Source organism: Callithrix jacchus, chromosome 5, assembly GCF_049354715.1.
Source record: "Callithrix jacchus isolate 240 chromosome 5, calJac240_pri, whole genome shotgun sequence".
Classification (NCBI taxonomy): domain Eukaryota; kingdom Metazoa; phylum Chordata; class Mammalia; order Primates; family Cebidae; genus Callithrix; species Callithrix jacchus.
Window position 1 is genome coordinate 24,534,821 of NC_133506.1, and position 18,481 is coordinate 24,553,301.

Below are 18,481 nucleotides of genomic sequence, written 5' to 3' on the forward strand. Positions count from 1 at the left end.
GAAATGAGGATGAGCCAATGTCATCGACCAGCATGTTTCTGTGTGAAATCCAGAGGCTATCTGAGTCTCTAATGAAACGTACGAACCGGGATGAAGAGCATGTCTCTTTTCTAAATGAGGATGGTTTGTGGCCATTTAACACAGCATCCTTGTCCTCAGGGAGGCTGACCCCCTACCTTCCCAAGGTCCCTGTTAATTAGACAAAGGACGTGCACGCAAAGAAAACGTTTTAATGAAGGCTTCCTTGGCAATGCCAGAGGGGTCAGCTACGGTCTAATCCAAACAGGAACCCTCACCCTTTTAGCATTTGCTCTAAATTATCAAAGCATTAGCCCTACAGTGGCCCCAAAAACATTTTCTCCATTAAGCCTGGGCATTTTAGGAGCCCTTCTCTCCCGATTTCTTCTTGTCTGACTTGGTCTTTCCAATCACGGTCTCCACAATCACAGCGGTTTCTTCATATGTCTGAATGCTCTCCGTGGAAATCTTCTCAATGGATTCTACCACTTCCACTGTCTTATAAGCCAAAGCCCTGGGAGGGCCTTTTTCTGGCAGGCTTCTGCTGGTAGTCACTAGCCCCTGGACTCCATCCTGACTGGCCACAGGCTTTGGAGGCTGGGGTATAGACGGTTCCTCTGCACCAGGTGTGACCTCGGGATAGAGTCTCCCGGACCCCTCATCCTGCTCCTCACCCTCACGTTTCTCCTCTGGGCCTTCCAGCTCTGCACCATCTGGCTCAATCTCCTTGTCTACAGGCTGCTGGCCAACTGGTTGTCCATCTTCTTTCTCCTGCAGACCCACCTGCCCATTCTCTAAAGGGGGCTTGGGTGACTCGGGAGAGGGCTCCACCTGGCCTTCATAAAGCACAGACTCTTCCGCAATGGAAACAGCCACCTCACCTTTGGCTGCAATGGAGGAGACACAGAACCCAGGGTCCACGTAACTGGCATCCCCTGTGACCAGCACGTGCCGCTCTTTGGTGTAGAGCTCAGTGGGGGTCTCCGGCTCTTTGGGGGATTTCACTTTCTCCTTGATCATCCTGTACATTTTCCCAAAGCCTTTGCTTATCTGCGCTCCGTCTGGCACATCCTCCGGAGCCTCTTGTTGTGTCAGGGGACTTGCTTCTTTACTTTCTGATTCAAACTTAGATTCACTTTCCTCTTTAAGTACCACCTGGACCAGCTTTGTGTCTTCCAAACCTTTTAATGGTGCATCTTCCAGAGTTCCACTGCTTTTGTCTTTGGCTATAACCTCCTTCCTCCTTGGGACATTCTTGGGGAGGCCTTTTGGTCTTGGTTTTGCTGCTGTTATGTCCTGCAGAGCCCTGGTAAGATCTGGAAAAACACACAGGCAGAAAGTCAAGTATAATTGTTATTGAGAGAGAAAGAAAAGGCGCTGGTTGGAAATAAATGCCTATAGTGCTAGGGTGGGATTCCCTCATACGGAGCAGAAGCAGTGGAAGAAAGGCCTTGGCTTTGCTACTCCATAGCCCAGGCTACGGTCCAGCTCTGCACACCAGCTGGGTGACTCCGGACAAGTCACTGGATGCCTTTGGGCTTCCAGAGAGAAGGAAACCCAAGTCAGAACTGTGTTCTGACACCCACAGTTCACCACCACACAGGCAGAACCCAGCAAGGCATGCAAGCCATTGTCCTGACACTCAGTGGGAGCCGTCGCCAAGCCATTGTCGTGACATCCGGTGGGAGCCCTCACCAAGCCATTGTCCTGACATCTGGTGGGAGCCCTCGCCCCTGTTCCCACTGCAGCCCGCTGAGCTCACAGCAGACACTTGGATCCACAGAAGCCCATTCCTCAAAGTTATTCTCTCCTCTGACTTCTTCAAAGATGGCAGAGCTACCTGGGGGCTTCCGACATGCACAGATGGCCTTGGGCCCGGGTTTGGAACCTGTCCACGGTGGATCAACCTCATTCCATATTTAGTTCAAGCTAGATAAATCCCACCTGCCTGTGACCAGCCTCCCCTTCCTCCCAGGCCAAGAGTGGAAATGATACTATGAAATTCAGAAATGACAGTAATACCCTGTCCCCAAGTGCATCCTCCTGCATCCAGACTAGCTGAAAGAAAACACTAAAAGTTAAAGAAAACACCCGAAAATCTCACCTAGCATAATCTATGAGGCTTCCCAGCTCCACCCACATAGTGAATTTTGAACTTTTTCAATCCAAATGTCATCCCCTGCATCCCTTGCCACTGGTAACCACCGGGCAAGACAGACCAAGCACGGGCATCAAGCACGGCTGACTCACAGTGCAGAGAGCCAGGTGAGCTGGCAACAGCAGACACAGGTCACAAAGCCACAGGAGCAGGGGATGCAGAGAGGGAGAGGGCACAGGAAAACTGCTGGGAGCTGCTGTGCGAGGAGGAGGTGCTTACAGGACTGCACAGAATCTCAGGGCCTGGTGACAAAAAAACCGCAAGAGCCCTGCTTCCAAATTATTAAGAATTTCAGAACAGCATTAGCAGAGCAGAAAGCCAAGCTGGGACCTTTCTGAGAGCAAGCTCCAAGCAGGGCTGCGCACCTGCAGACCTGGCCCTGGGCATCCGGCTGTAGGGCCACTCCCTTTCAACCACGTTGACTCTGGAACACCATTTCCACAAAGCCCTCTGAGCTGTCTGGGAAATAAGAATTTCAAGGCCCTATAGGCCTGAGTATCCACATTATCACCTTCTCTTATTCTCCCCAAATGCTGGGTTTGTTCAGAACTGGGAGATTTCGATGCCAGGTGAGGTCTCACAGATCAAATGTTGAAGGCAGAAGCCACATTTGCCAGCCAAGCTGTTTCTGCCTGGTTTGAGGTAGGGGAGAATGAGCAATGACCAAGCAGCTACTCTGCACTGGACACCATGTCACGTGCATTGGCACAAACCCGTTGATTTATCGTGGGGAGCTGGCGGAACGCAATCCACTGTTCACTTACTGCCAAAGTGAGGAAGCAAGAAGCGAATACTGAGTTGTACTTTTCCCCTTGTACTTTAAATGCCTTGTGTTGCAAAAGTTATTGCTGTCAAAACATAAATATAAAAGTACAAAATAAATGCCTCACATTAGGAATGGCATGCCCAAGGTAGCCTAGCCCCCCAGTCGATTTTTCTCCTTATAAACTTGTCAGCTCAGTCCCTTAGCAAGCCAGAGAGGGCAGAGGGTGGGATGGAGTCCTCCCTCACATAAAAGCATTTCATTTCCAGATGGGTCAGAAGCCAGCATGAATGTTAAAGCCAGGAAGAAAGCCGCTTGGTCTTTTCACGACAGAAAAAAACAGAAGCCCAGAGCTGGGGAGCGTTACCTTTCCCACTGGGTCCAGTGCTGAGAGAGACTCCATGGCTCGGGGTGAACAGGGGAATGGGAGTTTCATTGAAGGCAGAGCTCAGCCTGGCAGAAAGAACAAGCCGAACAGATGGTCGGGGGCAACAGCGACTCTCGCCAATGTTGAGCAAAATGAAAAAAACTTTCTCTAGACCAAACTGCTCATGAATTAGATATCGTTCTAAACAGACAGCCATATACACATTTACAAACTGGATGAGGACAGAAAGGAAACAAGCATTTCTTTGAGCTCAAGTCATAAACTCTGAAACATATCTATAAAAAGTTACAAAGTGGGGATTGCTTATATCTAGAAATGTCACTTCTCCATTAGACAGTACTTTTCTTTTGCCTTTTTGATTTTTTTAGGGTCCAACCCAGGGTGACGTACTTAGAGCAAATAGGGCATGATATCGCCAACTTATTTGTATATATATGTATACACGTGTGTGTGTGTGTCTGCGTGTGTGTCTGTGTGTGCGTGTGTCTGTGTGTGTGCGTGTGTGTGTCTGTGCATGTGTCTGTGTGTGTCTGTGTGTGTGTGTCTCTGTGTGTGTGTGTGTGTGTGTGTAAATAGAGAAAAAATGATAAAGCAATTGAGGTAAAATATACACAATTGGTGAATCTGAAGTATTCAGGGGTTTCTTGTTCTATTCTTGCAACATTTCTATCTATTTAAAATTAGACCAAAATCAGAACTTATAGACAAATAAAAGAGATAACCAGCCACCATTCTGTGAAGCCCTGTCCCCAAAACAAAAATGTTTACAAAATCATTTAAACGCCAGTTCCATACTTACTCTTGTAGATGTGGGCATAAAGTGTTCACTGTGACATAAATGTCATTTGGAATCATGCCAGATACACTGACCAGCACTGGAGAAAAAATGAAATTCTGCTTTTCCTGCCAAGCATTTGGGTGCTCACAGCCCAGACGGAGCACCCAGGGCGAAGGGAGGAGGTGGGGACCTCAGTTGTGGGGCTTCTCTTTTCATTCAATCTAAACCCAGGAAATTAGCAAGACTGAAGTGAAGAATCACAAATTAATTCCCTGGAAATTTCCCTGTTCTCTGGAAAATCACACCACTGCACCTAAGAATATGGAAATAACTGGAGAGAGAGACTTTTCCAGCTGTCTTAAAGTGAGTAGGGATCGAGTCACAGCTCCACTACGGAGGAGACCAGAGAGCCAAGTAGTGACAGCCACAGACTGACCCAGTGAGGTGCTAAGAATCATGAGGGTGCAGCAGGAGCACCATCAACACCTCTGAGTGCCCTTGAGTGCCAGGCTCTGTGCCAGGCAACTCACCTGCAGCACCTCATTAAATACTCCTGGGCATCCCAGCTGCTGGGACACTTATGTCCCCAGAGGCCTCTGGGCAAAACACAGGCTTCTCAGTGAGGCCTTTTCTGACCACCCTACTTAAAATTGCAAGCATTCCTGCATCATCCTTGTTGCCACCACCCTCCTCCCTGCTAGAACTTCCTCCTTAGCACTGGTCATACCTTCATCCTCTGTCTCCCCTATTCATTTTCCAGTGCCCATGGGGTCAGGAATTTTTGTGTTTCCTTCCCTGCCACATGCCCACTGCCTAGAACTGTACCTGGAGTCTCAATAGGCACTCAACAAAGGCACTCTGCAGTACGCACTCAACAAAGAATTGTGGAAGGAAGAAGTGGCTGGGACAGGGCAGACACACTCTCACCTGTTGCCTTCAATCTCGATGATGCGATGGTACCGGTCCAGCTCATTCTTCAGGGTTTGCTGGGCGACCGCCAGCTGCCGGCAGTCATAAGAAGACTTCTCGAGGACACGCTCCGTCTCCTCAATCTCCTTGCGCAGTGTCTCGATCTGCTCGTTATAAAGCTGAATCTCATCGTCGTAACACTCATGGGCACTTTTAATAGCTTGTTCCAGAGTTGTTGTCTGTGGGCAAGGACACGCTGTAAGAAAATCCATCCCTCCTCCCCTAAGAGACAGACCTCACCAGGAAAAGGAACCTGAACTCAGTGAATGTTTTATTTTGTTTGTGTGTTTCTCTGTCCATTAGAGATTAGCAATGAATCACGTTGAAATCCTTAAGCTAAAAAGCAATATGAAAACTAAGCTTCTAGGTCCTTGAACAATTTTTTTTTAATAGAGGATCCCACCTTGTCACCTGGCAGGGGTGCTTCGTGTGTGTCCACAACAGGCATTTCCTACATCCAGACCTAAATGTACCTACTGGACACCTTGGAAGACAATCATTGCCATCAAAACCCAGATCTTCACTTTACACCCTTTATGCCCTTGGATTATGAAATTCCTTAAGTGAAAATGTAGTTTTCAAAGGTGTTCAGCAAGATGGCCAGGCATGGTGGCTCACACCTGTAATCCCAGCACTTTGGGGGCCAAGGCGGGCAGATCACCTAAGGTCAGGAGTTCAAGACCAGCCTGGCTAACATGGTGAAACCCCGATTCTACTAAAAATACAAAAATTAGCCAGGCATGGTGGCCAGTGCCTATAATCCCAGCTACTCAGGAGGCAGAGGTTGCAGTGAGCTGAGATCATGCCACAGCACTCCTACCTGGATGACAGAGCAAGACTCTATTTAAAAAAAAAAAAAGTGTTCAGTCATAGATCTGTTGCATCAGGAAGGAGGAGGAAGGGAAGAAAGGGTACACATGCTAGGCACGTTGGGGAGATGTCTGTCCAGTCTGCGTTGTCCCTGTGTCTGATGTCAGCCCCACCCATCCACAGGCAGAGTCCCACCAACAAGGTAAGCCCATTCTCCTGTGCAGAGTTATAGGAGCAGGGGTGGGCCTGACTCAGGCTGGCCTGTCATGCTCTTTCTCTCCTGGGAATCTGCAAAGGGGTCTCAGAAATCACAGACCTTGTGGCAGGTTCTAGACTACAGAGGCACATGAACAGGTCTGAGGCTGCCGCTCTGGAGCGTTGAGCTCTCGTGTGCATGGCAAAGCTGAGAAAGGTGAGTGTTTGGAGAGGAAAAGAAATGAAGCCAAAAGGCAAAGACAAACAGAAATTAAACAGGCAGCCATGGCAAGAGAAGGAAGAGGAGGAAAAGGAGACAGAGAACAGCTGCCTCAGATCCCAGTTCCTGGTTTCTAATTCCTGACACACACGTGCTCTCAGATTTCATGCCCTGCCTTTTATACCCTGTTCCTTTGAAAAAAAAAAAAAAATTGTACCTTTCCAGTGGAGAAACCTGGCAGATAGCACCTTAACCAGGCGATCAGAGTTAATGTCACCCGTATGAGGACACGTCCACATGCTGCAATGCTCAGGACACAGCGTCACTGCATGGGGTCTTGCCAAAACCTCCATCTAACCCTGAGAAAACAGCAGTGAAACCCAAACGGAGAGATGTGCCACGAAAGCCACTGGTCTGGGTTCTTCCAGAGCATCAGGGCCGTGACAGACAGAGAAAGCCTGGGCAACCTCCCAGTCTGGGGGAGACAAGCCAGACATGACATCTAAATGTGAGTAGGATCTGGACTAGGAAAAGCACAAATGAGGCAACTGCTGAGACTGTAGTGCAGTCTACTAATAAGATAGGATCATTGTTCATTTCCAGGTTTTTATCATCCACCCACGGTTTGGTGAAAGCTGGGTAAGAGTTATATATCGAAAACCACTGTGCTGTTTTGCAACTTTTCGACAATCTAAAGTTACTTCTGAATGAAACAAGAGTCCCCTTCCTGTTTCAGCTAGTGTGATCTGGTTTCTGTTCCTCTCAAGAAATCTGGATTCAAACAGTCGCCTGTAATGGCAAATACAAGTCACACTAATGCCTGGTGCAGCCACATCTCACCCACACCAGAGTGTCCACGCATTCTAGGAAACACTTCCGAGGAATAAGGAGATTTAAAAGACCCCTTTGAGGCCCAAATCTCAAAGAAGGGTTGGAATTACATGGTGGGGGAAGTGTGTGGGGCTGTGGAGGACATAAGAGGGGCCATGTTGGAGGATGGGGTGGGAGCGCTCATGAGACAGACTATTCTCACTATTCTCTTTTGAGACAGGGTCTCACTCTCTTGCCCAGGCTGGACTGCAGTACTGCCATCAGAGCTCACCGAAGCTCTACATCCTGGGCTCAGGCAATCCCCCATACCTTAGTCTCCTCAGTAGCTGAGACCACAGGTGCATGCCACCATGCCTGGCTAATTTTTTGTAAAAATCTTTTGTAGAGATAAGGTCTAACTATGTTGCCCAGGCTTGAACTTCTGGGCTGAACTGATCCTCCCACCATGGCCTCCCAAAGTACTGGAATTATAGGCATGAGCCAATGTGCCTGTAATCTCTCACTTTTCTATGTTTGAAATCTTCCATAATAAAGAGTAAAAGAAAATATTACATATGAAGAGAATGTACCCCAGATCACTGACCCAGGAGCTCTGGGGCGGCCATCCCCTTTGGATGTGACTTCCCCAGCCCAGAATTGGGGTAGTGGCTCATGCTGATAAGTTCGAAGCTGGGTCAACTCATCAACCTCACAACAATGTTATCAGGGGGTGGGAGGGCTGCCATTATTTCCACTTTACAGAGGAGGAAACTGAGGCACACTGGCAAAGTGGCTTGTCCATAAATACCACAGCAGGATTCAAATCTACAAGGTCTGAAACACCTCCTAAAACCATGAGCCACCCCTGCCCCCCACCTCAGCCTCCTCCCTGCTGCAGGCAAGTAGTGTGCAAGCATACACACACACATGCATACACACACACACATACACACACACACACACACACACACACACACTCCAGGGCCCCTGCAAACGCCCTGTGCCTGCACAGCAACAGGCCAGCACCAGCCTGTTCTCTCTGAAGACATGGGAAAGTCAGTGTGAGCCACACAGAGACCGCTCCTTGCAGGTTTTCACTTAGCAAAGTTTTAAACTAAACAAAATGTCACTAACTGGGAAATGGGAGACCAGGTAAGTCACCTGTGATCTTTCTACCCTACAAGTGGAGTGCAATCTTTGTCTATCTCATGAAGTGATGACTTGTTTTGGTAGTGGTGGCAGAGGCGAACGGGTGGGGTGTTCTCTTAGGTGTGCATGTGTGTGTGATGAAGGCTGGATGTCTGTGTAAAGAAGGCTGTATGTTTTGAAGGCCAGAGGTCCTCTGCTGCAGCACTTCGGGAGGAGCTCCTGCCCTGGGCGTCCCTACAGCCCCCAGCCCCCGCATGACCATGAGGCCCAGGGCCCTCCAACCTTGCACAGGTCACGGATGCTCTGCAGGATTCTGCTGAATCCAGTGAAGCGATGACTGGATTATAAAACTTGACTGATGCCTATATTGACATGGCTTTTATAGCGCCACAATTTAAACCTCTCATCAGAAAGAGGGGTGTTCAGGAAAAACAGTAAGAGCCCCCTTTCTTAGGAGCTGGACAGGAACAGAGATGCCTGTGACAAGAGCCACTGCGGCATGGTGTCCAGTGCCACCCAGCACCATCCTGGCTGAGGATAATGAGACACAGACCCTCCCCAGAAGCCTGTAGTCCAGCAGAGGAGGCATGCCCAGGGCACCTCAGAGGGAGGAAGAGGCTGCCAAGAGGAGGTAGGACCTGTCCTGGGAACCAAGGAAGGAAAGGGACTTCCAGAAAGGAGAGAAGGAATGAACAAAGGGGCAGGTCCCAGAAACTGCAGGAGGGGTCAGGAGACGAAGAGAAGAGAGGGTGGCCCAGGGTTCCTCCAAGGAGCCATGTGGCAACCTGAACTTTATCCAGAGCCAGGTGATTGTTATTCCCACCTGGGCTGTTAGATTGCCTAGTTTATGTCTCCCCACTGGGCTGTGAGCCGCTGAGGGCAGGACAAAGGTAGGAGCCTGAGGCTTGCCCCATCTGGAGGGGCGAGCTCCCACCTCAGTTCTTAGGACCCCAGACACCTTTGGGTGCAAGGTCTTTTACACACACACACACACACACACACACACACACACACACGCACACGCAAGAAACTCATTACACACTGTCTTAAACAAACTACACCACTAGATGGTGCTAAGTGACTTTAACGAGAAATGCGACATGGGCGGTTCCCACTTTGCAATTTTAAAAAGTGACTTTCTTTACTTCCCTGTCACAGAAACTCTCAGTCCATGCAATTTACGGAGCCAGAATTACCTGTCGTTTCCTCTCGGCCTGCCCAAAGTGCTTTCTCCTGGGATCTTCGGGGTCTACGTGCACTTATTTGAAGGAGAGGCTTCCAGCTCCAAACTCAGCACTGTCCTCCCATCCTCCGCCCAGCGTCTCCCAGTCCGAGCCCGCAGAGCCACCTGCAGGGCTTGGGAAAAGGGGGCAAGCCGGCCCGCCCCAGAGCTCCTGGGTCAGTGCTCTGGGTGCCTGTGAATTTGCATTGCTGACAAGGTCCCAGATGGTGCCGCCGCTGCTAGGACGGGGACCTCGCCCTGAGGACCCCTGCTGTGGAGGGTTTAGGAAGCCTCGGACGCCCTAACCATAGGTGGAACCCGCTGCCACGGGCCAAGGGCGACCAGACGCTCTCCCGCAGCCCGCCCTTCACCGAGTCCCAGCCACAGTGTGGGCCTTGCCCAGACGTGTGCAGCCACATCTTCCTTCAGCTCTAGCTTAACCGCCACACTGGGAGGCCACCGGGGCCTTTAAACCCAGCAAAGACACAAACATTTGGAATGAGGCCCACTCCTAGGACGCAGGGGGACCTGGTAGAACTCTCTGCCTGCCCTGGGGTCCGCCCCTACCCTGTGGTTCTCAGTGTGGCTCCTGTACCATCACCGGGACACCCCAACACGCAGCCACACCCCAGATCCACTGAGTCAGGAGCTCCTGGGAGCACCCAGCCACGTCTGGGTTTTCATCAGAGCTAAGGAGGCAGAATTTTGGCCCCCGTGAACTTTGCCTCTTGTTGCGACCCTGTGAATATGTTACATGGCAAAAGGGACTTTGCAGATATAATTCAGGTTCTTAATCAGTTACCCTTTTTTAAGAAAAGGAGTGTATTCAAGATTATCCCCAATCATAGGAGCCCTAAACACAGAAGTCAGAAAAATGCATAAGTCAAAGTCAATGAGGTGAGAGGCAGGAAGAGGGTTCAGGGCAGGCTTCACGCTCCGAACATGGAAAGGCCTGAAGCCAAGGAGCACAGGTGGCCCTGACAGCCACTCCTGGACAGCAGCCAGCACAGATACAGGGTCCTCACTCCTGCCAAGAACTTGAATGAGACTGGAAGCAAATTCTCCCCTAAGAACCTCCGGACAAGGACCCAGGCTGGCCAGCATCCTTCTTTCTACCTTTCGAGACCCAGAGCAGAGAAGCCCATGGAACCCGCCCAGACTTTCTCACCTAGCAACTGCGATGATAAAGGTGCACTGTTGAAGCCCCTGCTGGTGGTGACTCATTAAGGCAGTAACAGAAAACGGACACAGCCGTGTTTCATCAGCCCCACTGCTGCTGAGTATAAGCACATCTGTCATTTTACATGAAATGATTCAGTAATATTTTTATAACTGTTTTAACATAATTAGTTCCCCCCACCTTTTTTTTTTTTTTTTTTGGAGACAGGGTCTCACTCCATTGCCCAGGCTGGAGTGCAGTGGCTCAATCATCTCAGCTCACTGCAGCCTCGACCTCCCCAGCCTCAGGCAGTCCTCCCACCTTAGCCTCCTAAGTAGCTGGAACCACAGGCGTGAACCTCTGCACCCAGCTAAGTTTTGTTTTGTTTTGTAGAGATGGGGCTGATCTTGAATTCCTGGACTCAATCAACTCACTCACCTTGGTCTCCCAAAGTGCTAGGATTACAGGCATAAGCCACCGTACCCAGCCTGGTTTCCTTTAAATTATCTGTACTTTATTTTATGCCTTCACCATCATTTTTCTGAGAAGGGGTCTCGGGTGGAAGTGGAGGAGGCGGCACAGAAGAGACGCTTGAGACCCTGCGGTAGAGATGAGTGCAGCAGAGAAAAGCCAGCAAGACCTCCTGCAGCCACTAAGGACACGAACGCGCAGCCAACCAGCATTCCATTTCTTGCTCTCAGAAACTAGGTTCATCTCTTGTGGAACTTCTTATTTTTATATTCAACAAATACACACACGTATATAGAGACAGGAACATTCTTTTTGTCCCAGAACTGGAATTTACCATCTAGACTGGGCTCCATCTTCTTTCTCAGTATCTAGGGCAGTGGTTTTGAACTTTATCACCACCGCCCCAGCAAACGCCACATTTCTCATTGCATGTCATTACACAGCAGATAAATGTGTGTGTGTGCGTCTGTGTGTACTTCAACAAATCCATATGGATATAGATAAAACAAGGGCTTCACAAAACAAATCCTCTCTTTTGCTTGCTGTATACCCTGTTATTTCTCTTTTTGTGAGCCAGAGTCTCACTCTGTTGTCCAGGCTGGAGTGCAGTGGCATGATCTCAGTTCACTGCAACCTCTGCCTCCCAGGTTCAAGCGATCCTCCTGCCTCAGCCTCCTGAGCAGCTGGGACTACAGATGCTCACCGCCACGCCCAGCTACCTCTTTGTATTTTTAGTGGAGATAGGGTTTCACTGTGTTGCCCAGGCAGGTGTCAAACTCCTGAGCTCAGGTGATCTGCCTGCCTTGACCTCCCAAAGTGCTGGGATTACAGGTGTGAGCCACCACACCCGGTTGTTATTTCTTATATTTCAGTCTAGCATTTTGTTGACTTCCTTTTCCATGCCAATCAATTCTACTGAGTTCATTTGACATCCAAAGACGAGTTGTCACTAGCTGTTTGGAAAACACTGGGCTTGTATCCACTTCCCTAGTCACATACACAGCACACACACACCACTCACTTCACACACATGTCACACATATATCACACATACACATCACACACACACCACATACACAAATACGTCCAACCCTCCTTCTGTTCTGTCAGAGTCTCAGAAGAAACCACACGTGCCCAAGTCACCTGGGTGAGGCATGTGGTCCCTGAGGCAGGGTTTGTCTCGAGAGAAGGAGTGTGAAGGATGTTACTTGGTTTCTCCTGCTGCGATCGTCAGCTCAGGGGACCACCACAGACCTGGGTTTGCTTTCCCACAGCCCCTGAGGGCTACTGCACTGTGAGTTTTGTGCGGCGTGTGCTGGGGGTGGGAATTAGGATGTGAACTCCAAGGTCCCAAAATGAGATCCTGAGCAGCCACGGAGGGCACCGGAACGCAATAAAAAGCACCACGTGTGGGTGTGGCTTCACGTTTTTTCCCATTTTGTGGGCCCTGGAAGGACGGAGAAACGCAAAACCTCCGGATGGTCAGGCTTTCTACAGAGTGCTATTCTTACATATTTTGTTCTCTTGTCCCCATGTGTACTTGTCAAACCAAATGTCAACTTACTTTTTGGTTTGCAAATGTGGTTAGAAGCCGTACAAAGGTGCAGCGTTTTAACCGAACTCTACCCACGGAATGACCTGCTGTAGGTAATGAGAGAGAGAGAAAAAAAAAACTGGAAGGAACCAAGGAAGATGAGCCAGGAAGTCGCCAAGAAGTCAGGCCACAGGACACTGTGGGGCTTTTCTGTTTTGTTTTCAAATTAAGCTTCACTCAAAAGGTGAGGAGCGGTTAGAAATGTGAGCTTTCCACCAACACGTTTCTAAAGAGGCAAACACCGACACAACCGCTCTTTCCAGGTCGTAATCAAATTCCAAAGGAGAAATGTTATCATGAGAAAAAGACAGAAGCACAGCTTTGAACGAGTAGAGGATAAAAAAACGTCCATTTCTTCTTATTCTTACCAAGCTTCACCTGGGCAAAATGACTGCATGAGGTAGACACTAGGCGAGCAAAGCCTCCGTGGGGAAGGCATGACTCAAAGGATTCCCGAGAGGCACCTCTGAGTGTGGTGCCTGTGCCCACTGGCTCAGGACCCTGCCAGGTTACGGGGTGCAAGTCCTGTGTCCTGGAAAACCCCACAATCCAGGGAAGAGCAGGGCGCTTGGTCACCCACTCGGAACGCCCCGTTATGTTCAGAGCACAGGACATGTTCAGCGTGTGACAGCTCCGCAAGCCGAGTGCGTGTGCCTGCACGTGATGCCTCCATAAAACGTGTGGGAAGCCCCAGTGCACATGGGGCAGCCTCGAGCATACCTGGGCCTGCAGCTCCACTCTCTGTGCCTGCAGGTGGGAGAGCACCTCCCGGCCCTCTTCCAGCTGACTTCGCAGGGCAGCCACCTCCCGCTCCGTCAGGAGCTTCTCCTGCACAGAGAAGGCCAGAGTCAGACTCACAGGACATTCAGAGAGGAAAAGGGCAGAGACGGTGTGGGGCCCTGGTGTGGATGGCATGCCCGTGTCCACCTGAATTCTGTGTTGAAGCCCCTGAATTCTGTGTTTTAGGAAGTGGGACCTCTGGAAGGTGTGAGGTTTAGATGAGGTCATAAGGATGGGGGCCCCATGATGTGATTAATGGATTGGCGTCTTTGTAAGAATAAGAAGAGACACTAGTGCCCCCACCTCCACCCGCTTTGTGTCTGTCATATGAGACACAGCAAGAAGGTAGCTGTCTTCAAGCTAGAAAGAGAGCCTTCACCAGACACTGATTCTGCCAGCACCTTGATGTTGGACTTCCAGCACCCAGGACAGTGAGAAGTTAATGTCTGCCTGTCGGCCCCCACCTATAGTAGCTTGAGAAGACTAAGCCAGGCCCACAGCACAGCCATCAATGCCTTTTGCTTTGTCTTCAAAGTCTGAACCTCCTTGGGAGTGTGAAACGCTGGGATCAAGTACCAGGAGACCTGGCTATGCCACGAACCTGCTAAAAGACTCTAAAAAAGGCATTTGACTCTCAAACCCTCTGTTTTTCCTTCTGTAAAAAGGAAAACCTAGAATGCAGACTCCCATTCAGTTCTATGTGCTGTGTCTAAGAAGATAAAGGTCATGCAGAGCCGCTGGCCACGTGCTGTGCTCAGACATCAGCGCAGCACAAAGCAGGAGTCATACCCCAGTGGGTGAAAGGGAAGCAGCACTCTGGAGAATGGCTGGAAGGAAATCCTCCGACCTCTCCACACTCTGCCAAGCAGGTGCCTGTCTCCTGACCTGCCTTTCCAAGTCTATTCAAAAATACTCAGATTGTTTCACAAAGGCCTGACTGCTCAACAGCTGTGAGTTCTGACACAGAGCACATTGACTCGAAGCCCACAGAATCAAACACCAAGTCTACACCAAGGGTTCCTGTGTCCAAGCTCGTGAATGGAAGGCGGCCTCTGTTTCAAATGCCTTATAAAGTGGCTGCAGCAACGACACAGACACACAGGAAGTGGGGGCAAGACAAACATGCAGGAAGTATGGGTCAGTCTCTGCCCTGACCACGTGGAGAAGGTGCAACTCAGGCCATACTGCAGGGGCCTCCTCCATGGTCTCTGGCACCTCCTGTGTTTCTCGGAGCAAGGAGCCATACATTTCTCTCCATCTCTTTCTGCCTCCCTCCCCCTTCTCTCTCCTTCTCTCTCTCTCTCCCTTCCACTCTGCTTCTCAGTCTCTGTATCTCAGTCCCTGCCTCAAAGCTACAGATAAGGAGGCGGCTGATCCCTGGGGATCAGATTTGAAAATACGCTATGCTCTGCAAATTCTAGACCTGCAGGATGCCAGTAGACACAGTGCAGATCCACAACCCCAGTCTAACCTGATTGTAGAATTCCTTAGCTAAGCCTCATAAAGATATGATGCTTTCTCAATCGGTGCTTCTCCATCCCAAGCATGCACATGAGTCCCTGTGGATCTGGCTAAGATGTAGATTCTGGCCCAGTGGGACTGAGCCTGGGCTGTATGCTCTGCACGTGTCACAAGCCCAGGTGATGACATCCGAGTCAGCCCCATGTCTGTCTACTTATGACTTAGAAGGATCTTATTGCAAGGTAATAAGATGATCCAATTCAAAAGGTATGCTAGGATGTAAAACACCTTTTAGATACAGGACAAAAGTGGGTTTAAAAAATAAAAATAACATCTCTGGAGACGGATATCTGGCAAAGAAAATTAAAGCTTCAGGAAAAGCTTTTTTAGGCCTTTGTAGCAACTTCGATTACATCCACTAAGGAGAACAGGATCCCGAAATGGCAATCGACAGGCAATTCGAACAAGAATACCCTCATGAATGCCAAAATAAATAAATAAATAAATAACTTTCCTGTCTCTTAGATGATACTTTGCAGGGTTCAAAAGTGTCTCCTGGCCAGGCACGGTGGCTCACGCCTGTAATCCCAGCACTTTGGGAGGCCAAGGCAGGCAGATCACGAGGTCAAGAGATGAAGACCATCCTGGCCAACATGGTGAAACCCCATCTCTACTAAAAATACAAAAATTGGCCGGGCATGGTGGCATGCGCCTGTGGTCCCAGCTACTCAGGAGGTTGAGGTAGAAGAATCGCTTGAACCCAGGAGGTGGAGGTTGCAGTGAGCTGAGATTGCGCCACTGCACTCCAGCCTGGCGCGAGCGAAACTCCGTCTCAAAAAAAAAAAAAAAAAGTGTCTCCTAAAGCAAATTTGGGGATTTCTTTAGCTCTGTATAAAACAATTAAGATAAAAAAGTTCAGGCAGCCAGTGACCCCAGCCCATGAGTTCTGCAGCAGCTTCCCTGCATGCTGCTCCTGGGCAGGCCCCAACTCCCAGGAAGCCCATTCACTGACTCAGAGCATGGCCTGAGCATACATCTAGGCAATTGCATATATCACCAGGGTTCAGAGCCACCATCCTAGGTCATCCTTGCAAAAAGACCCAGAACCTTATTTCTTGACCAATCCACCAAACGCTGTACTAGCCTACCAAAACCTCTGGAGAAGGGAAACTGTAACATTTTTATTTTAATTTGCATCATTCCCAGTGTTTGTGGTGTTTTTGTTTCTTGTTTGTTTGTTTGTTTGTTTGTTTAGAGATGGGGTCTTGCTATGTTGTCCAGGCTAGTCTTGAACTCCTAGCCTCCAGTGATTCTCCCACCTCAGCATCATGAGTAGTTAGGATTACAGGCATGAGCCACTTCACTCAGCGTCAGTATATATATATATGTATGTATGTGTGTGTGTGTATATACATATATATATATATACTGATATAAATATATATCATGCTCTGCATCACAAAATTCCATAAACCACATTAGAAAAAAAGTATTATCCTGCTGAGCAGAGAACTAAATGAAGTAGGAATCTGGAACCTCATATCAGAAATAATGTTTCATATCCAAATCTTTAGTTTTTACAAATCAGCTTCAACAATCTCCATCCTTTTCCACTAGTTTCCATGCCACAGGCTCACCTGATCATTAGCAGAGCTCTGTCTTGAAAATATTTTCACTAATTATCTGAGATTCTCTGCATTTGAAATTCATTATCAGATTGATAGGGAGAACAAGGAAACAACCAATTTTTTTAATGGGCAAGAGACTTGAGCGGATATTTCCACAAAGAAGCTATGAGGGTGGCAGATGAGTGCACAAAAGGATGCTCAGCTTCCTTAGTCATTGGGGGATGCAAATGAAAACCACCACCATTACAAGAGCAAAGACACATGAAAAAGCTGACATACCAAGTGCTGGCAAGGACAGGGAGCCACAGAAACCCTCACGCATTGCGGGTGGAGATGCAACAATGGCACACCGCTTTGCAAAGCAGGTTGGTCATTTCTTATAAAGTATGCAAGAAAGAACAGCTCCTAATTCTCAAGAGAAAACACCAAAGAAAATGGTCAAGGACACAGTTTACGTCCTCACATGTCTGAACATTGGCATTCACAGTATGAGTAAAAGATCAGAAGAACAAACTTCAGATGAGGATACAAGGCAGGAGTGGGGAGTGGACCCCCGGTGGCTGCCCTCCCAGTCCAACCTGTGAGCCCTCCCCTGGGAGTCTCCAGATACAGCTTCTCCAGGGCTGGTTTGCCTTTTTGTGTTCCAATTCTTACCTCCCTCATCCCGCTCGTCACGATGGATGCTGGAGGAACGGTGTGGATGATCTGCTGCAGGATGCTGATATAGGTCTGAACTTCCAGAAGATTCTGTAGGGGAGGGAAAGCATTCTCATTGTAAGTTGAGCCATGCTGTTTTTCCTTCTAGTACTAGATGAGCACAGGAATGGACACTTCCACACACTTCACCTTCACAGACAGGACAGACCACAACCAGGTTCAGGAAGTAGAAGAGTGTGGCGCGTGTGCTGCCGTGGTGGGCCTGCCTGCCCACATGTTTCCACCATGTAGAGGGCATTTCATGTCTCCTTTAATCCTCACAAGAACAACAGGGCAGATGAATAAACTAAGGCCTGCTTTATTTCACTATTTCTCTTCAGTTACATGGGTGCTTTGCTGCATCTTTCACAGAGCCCATGGTGGCAGAGGCACAAAAAAATTAAAAAAAATCCCCCCACCAGACATGGTGGCTCATACCTGTAATCCCAGCACCTTGGGAGGCCAAGGTGGGTGGATCACTTGAGCCCAGGAGTTGGAGACCAGCCTAGCCAACATAGTGGGACCCCATTTCTACAAAAATTTTAAAAATTAACTATGTGTTGCAGTGTGCAACTGTGGTCCCAGCTACTTAGGAGGCCGATGTAGGAGGATCACTTGAGCCAGGGGTGGGTGGAAGGAGCAGCAAGCTGTGATCACACCACTGTACTCTAGCCTGATTGATAGAATGAGCCCCCATGTCACAAATAAATTAATTAAAAGGCCCTGGAGGGCACAAAGTACCCTTTCCAACACCAGGAGTGTTTCAAAGAAGGGGCTTTGGTCAATCAGGCCTGGACTAAAAGATTTACTAGGTATGACCTCAGGCAAGCTATTTAAACCTCCCCTAAAATGCAAGATCTTCTATAAAACAGGGATAACCACCTGTAGGGATGCCTCATCCCCTTTACCAGCCAGTGACCCTGTCCCCAGCTCTGTGAGTAATGACAAATAACACAGCACTGTCCAGAAAACAGCCCTTGGCCAACAAATGGTTATCTTGTCCAGAAAGCCACCAGGCAAATTCTAAACCTGCAGGATGGCAGTAGACTCCCTGATCCCAGTGGCCCTGCCTCATCCCCAACCCAGGCCAATTTCTTACGGCACGGGAGTACAAAAGACCAACTCTCTGACTCCTTGTGGTGTAATTCACATTCACACTCCAGAGTTTCCATGGGATCATGAGAAGACCACAGCTGGACTCCAACTGAGGAC

At 49.0% G+C, this 18,481-nt stretch overlaps 1 protein-coding gene across 2 annotated transcripts in view; it reads right to left on the bottom strand.

The window, feature by feature from the left end:
* Positions 1 to 210: 210 nt before the first annotated feature.
* Positions 211 to 18,481, bottom strand: part of BFSP1 (beaded filament structural protein 1) — a 36,923-nt gene continuing 18,652 nt past the window's right edge. For both annotated transcript variants that reach the window (XM_035298403.3, XM_078371418.1), the window contains exons 4-8: positions 17,228 to 17,320; positions 13,425 to 13,532; positions 5,033 to 5,253; positions 3,307 to 3,392; positions 211 to 1,334 (exon numbers count right to left, since the gene is read on the bottom strand). In XM_035298403.3, coding sequence (XP_035154294.1) covers positions 379 to 1,334; positions 3,307 to 3,392; positions 5,033 to 5,253; positions 13,425 to 13,532; positions 17,228 to 17,320 — 1,464 coding nt within the window. In that variant the 3' untranslated portion in view covers positions 211 to 378. The remainder of the gene's footprint in view (positions 1,335 to 3,306; positions 3,393 to 5,032; positions 5,254 to 13,424; positions 13,533 to 17,227; positions 17,321 to 18,481) is intronic.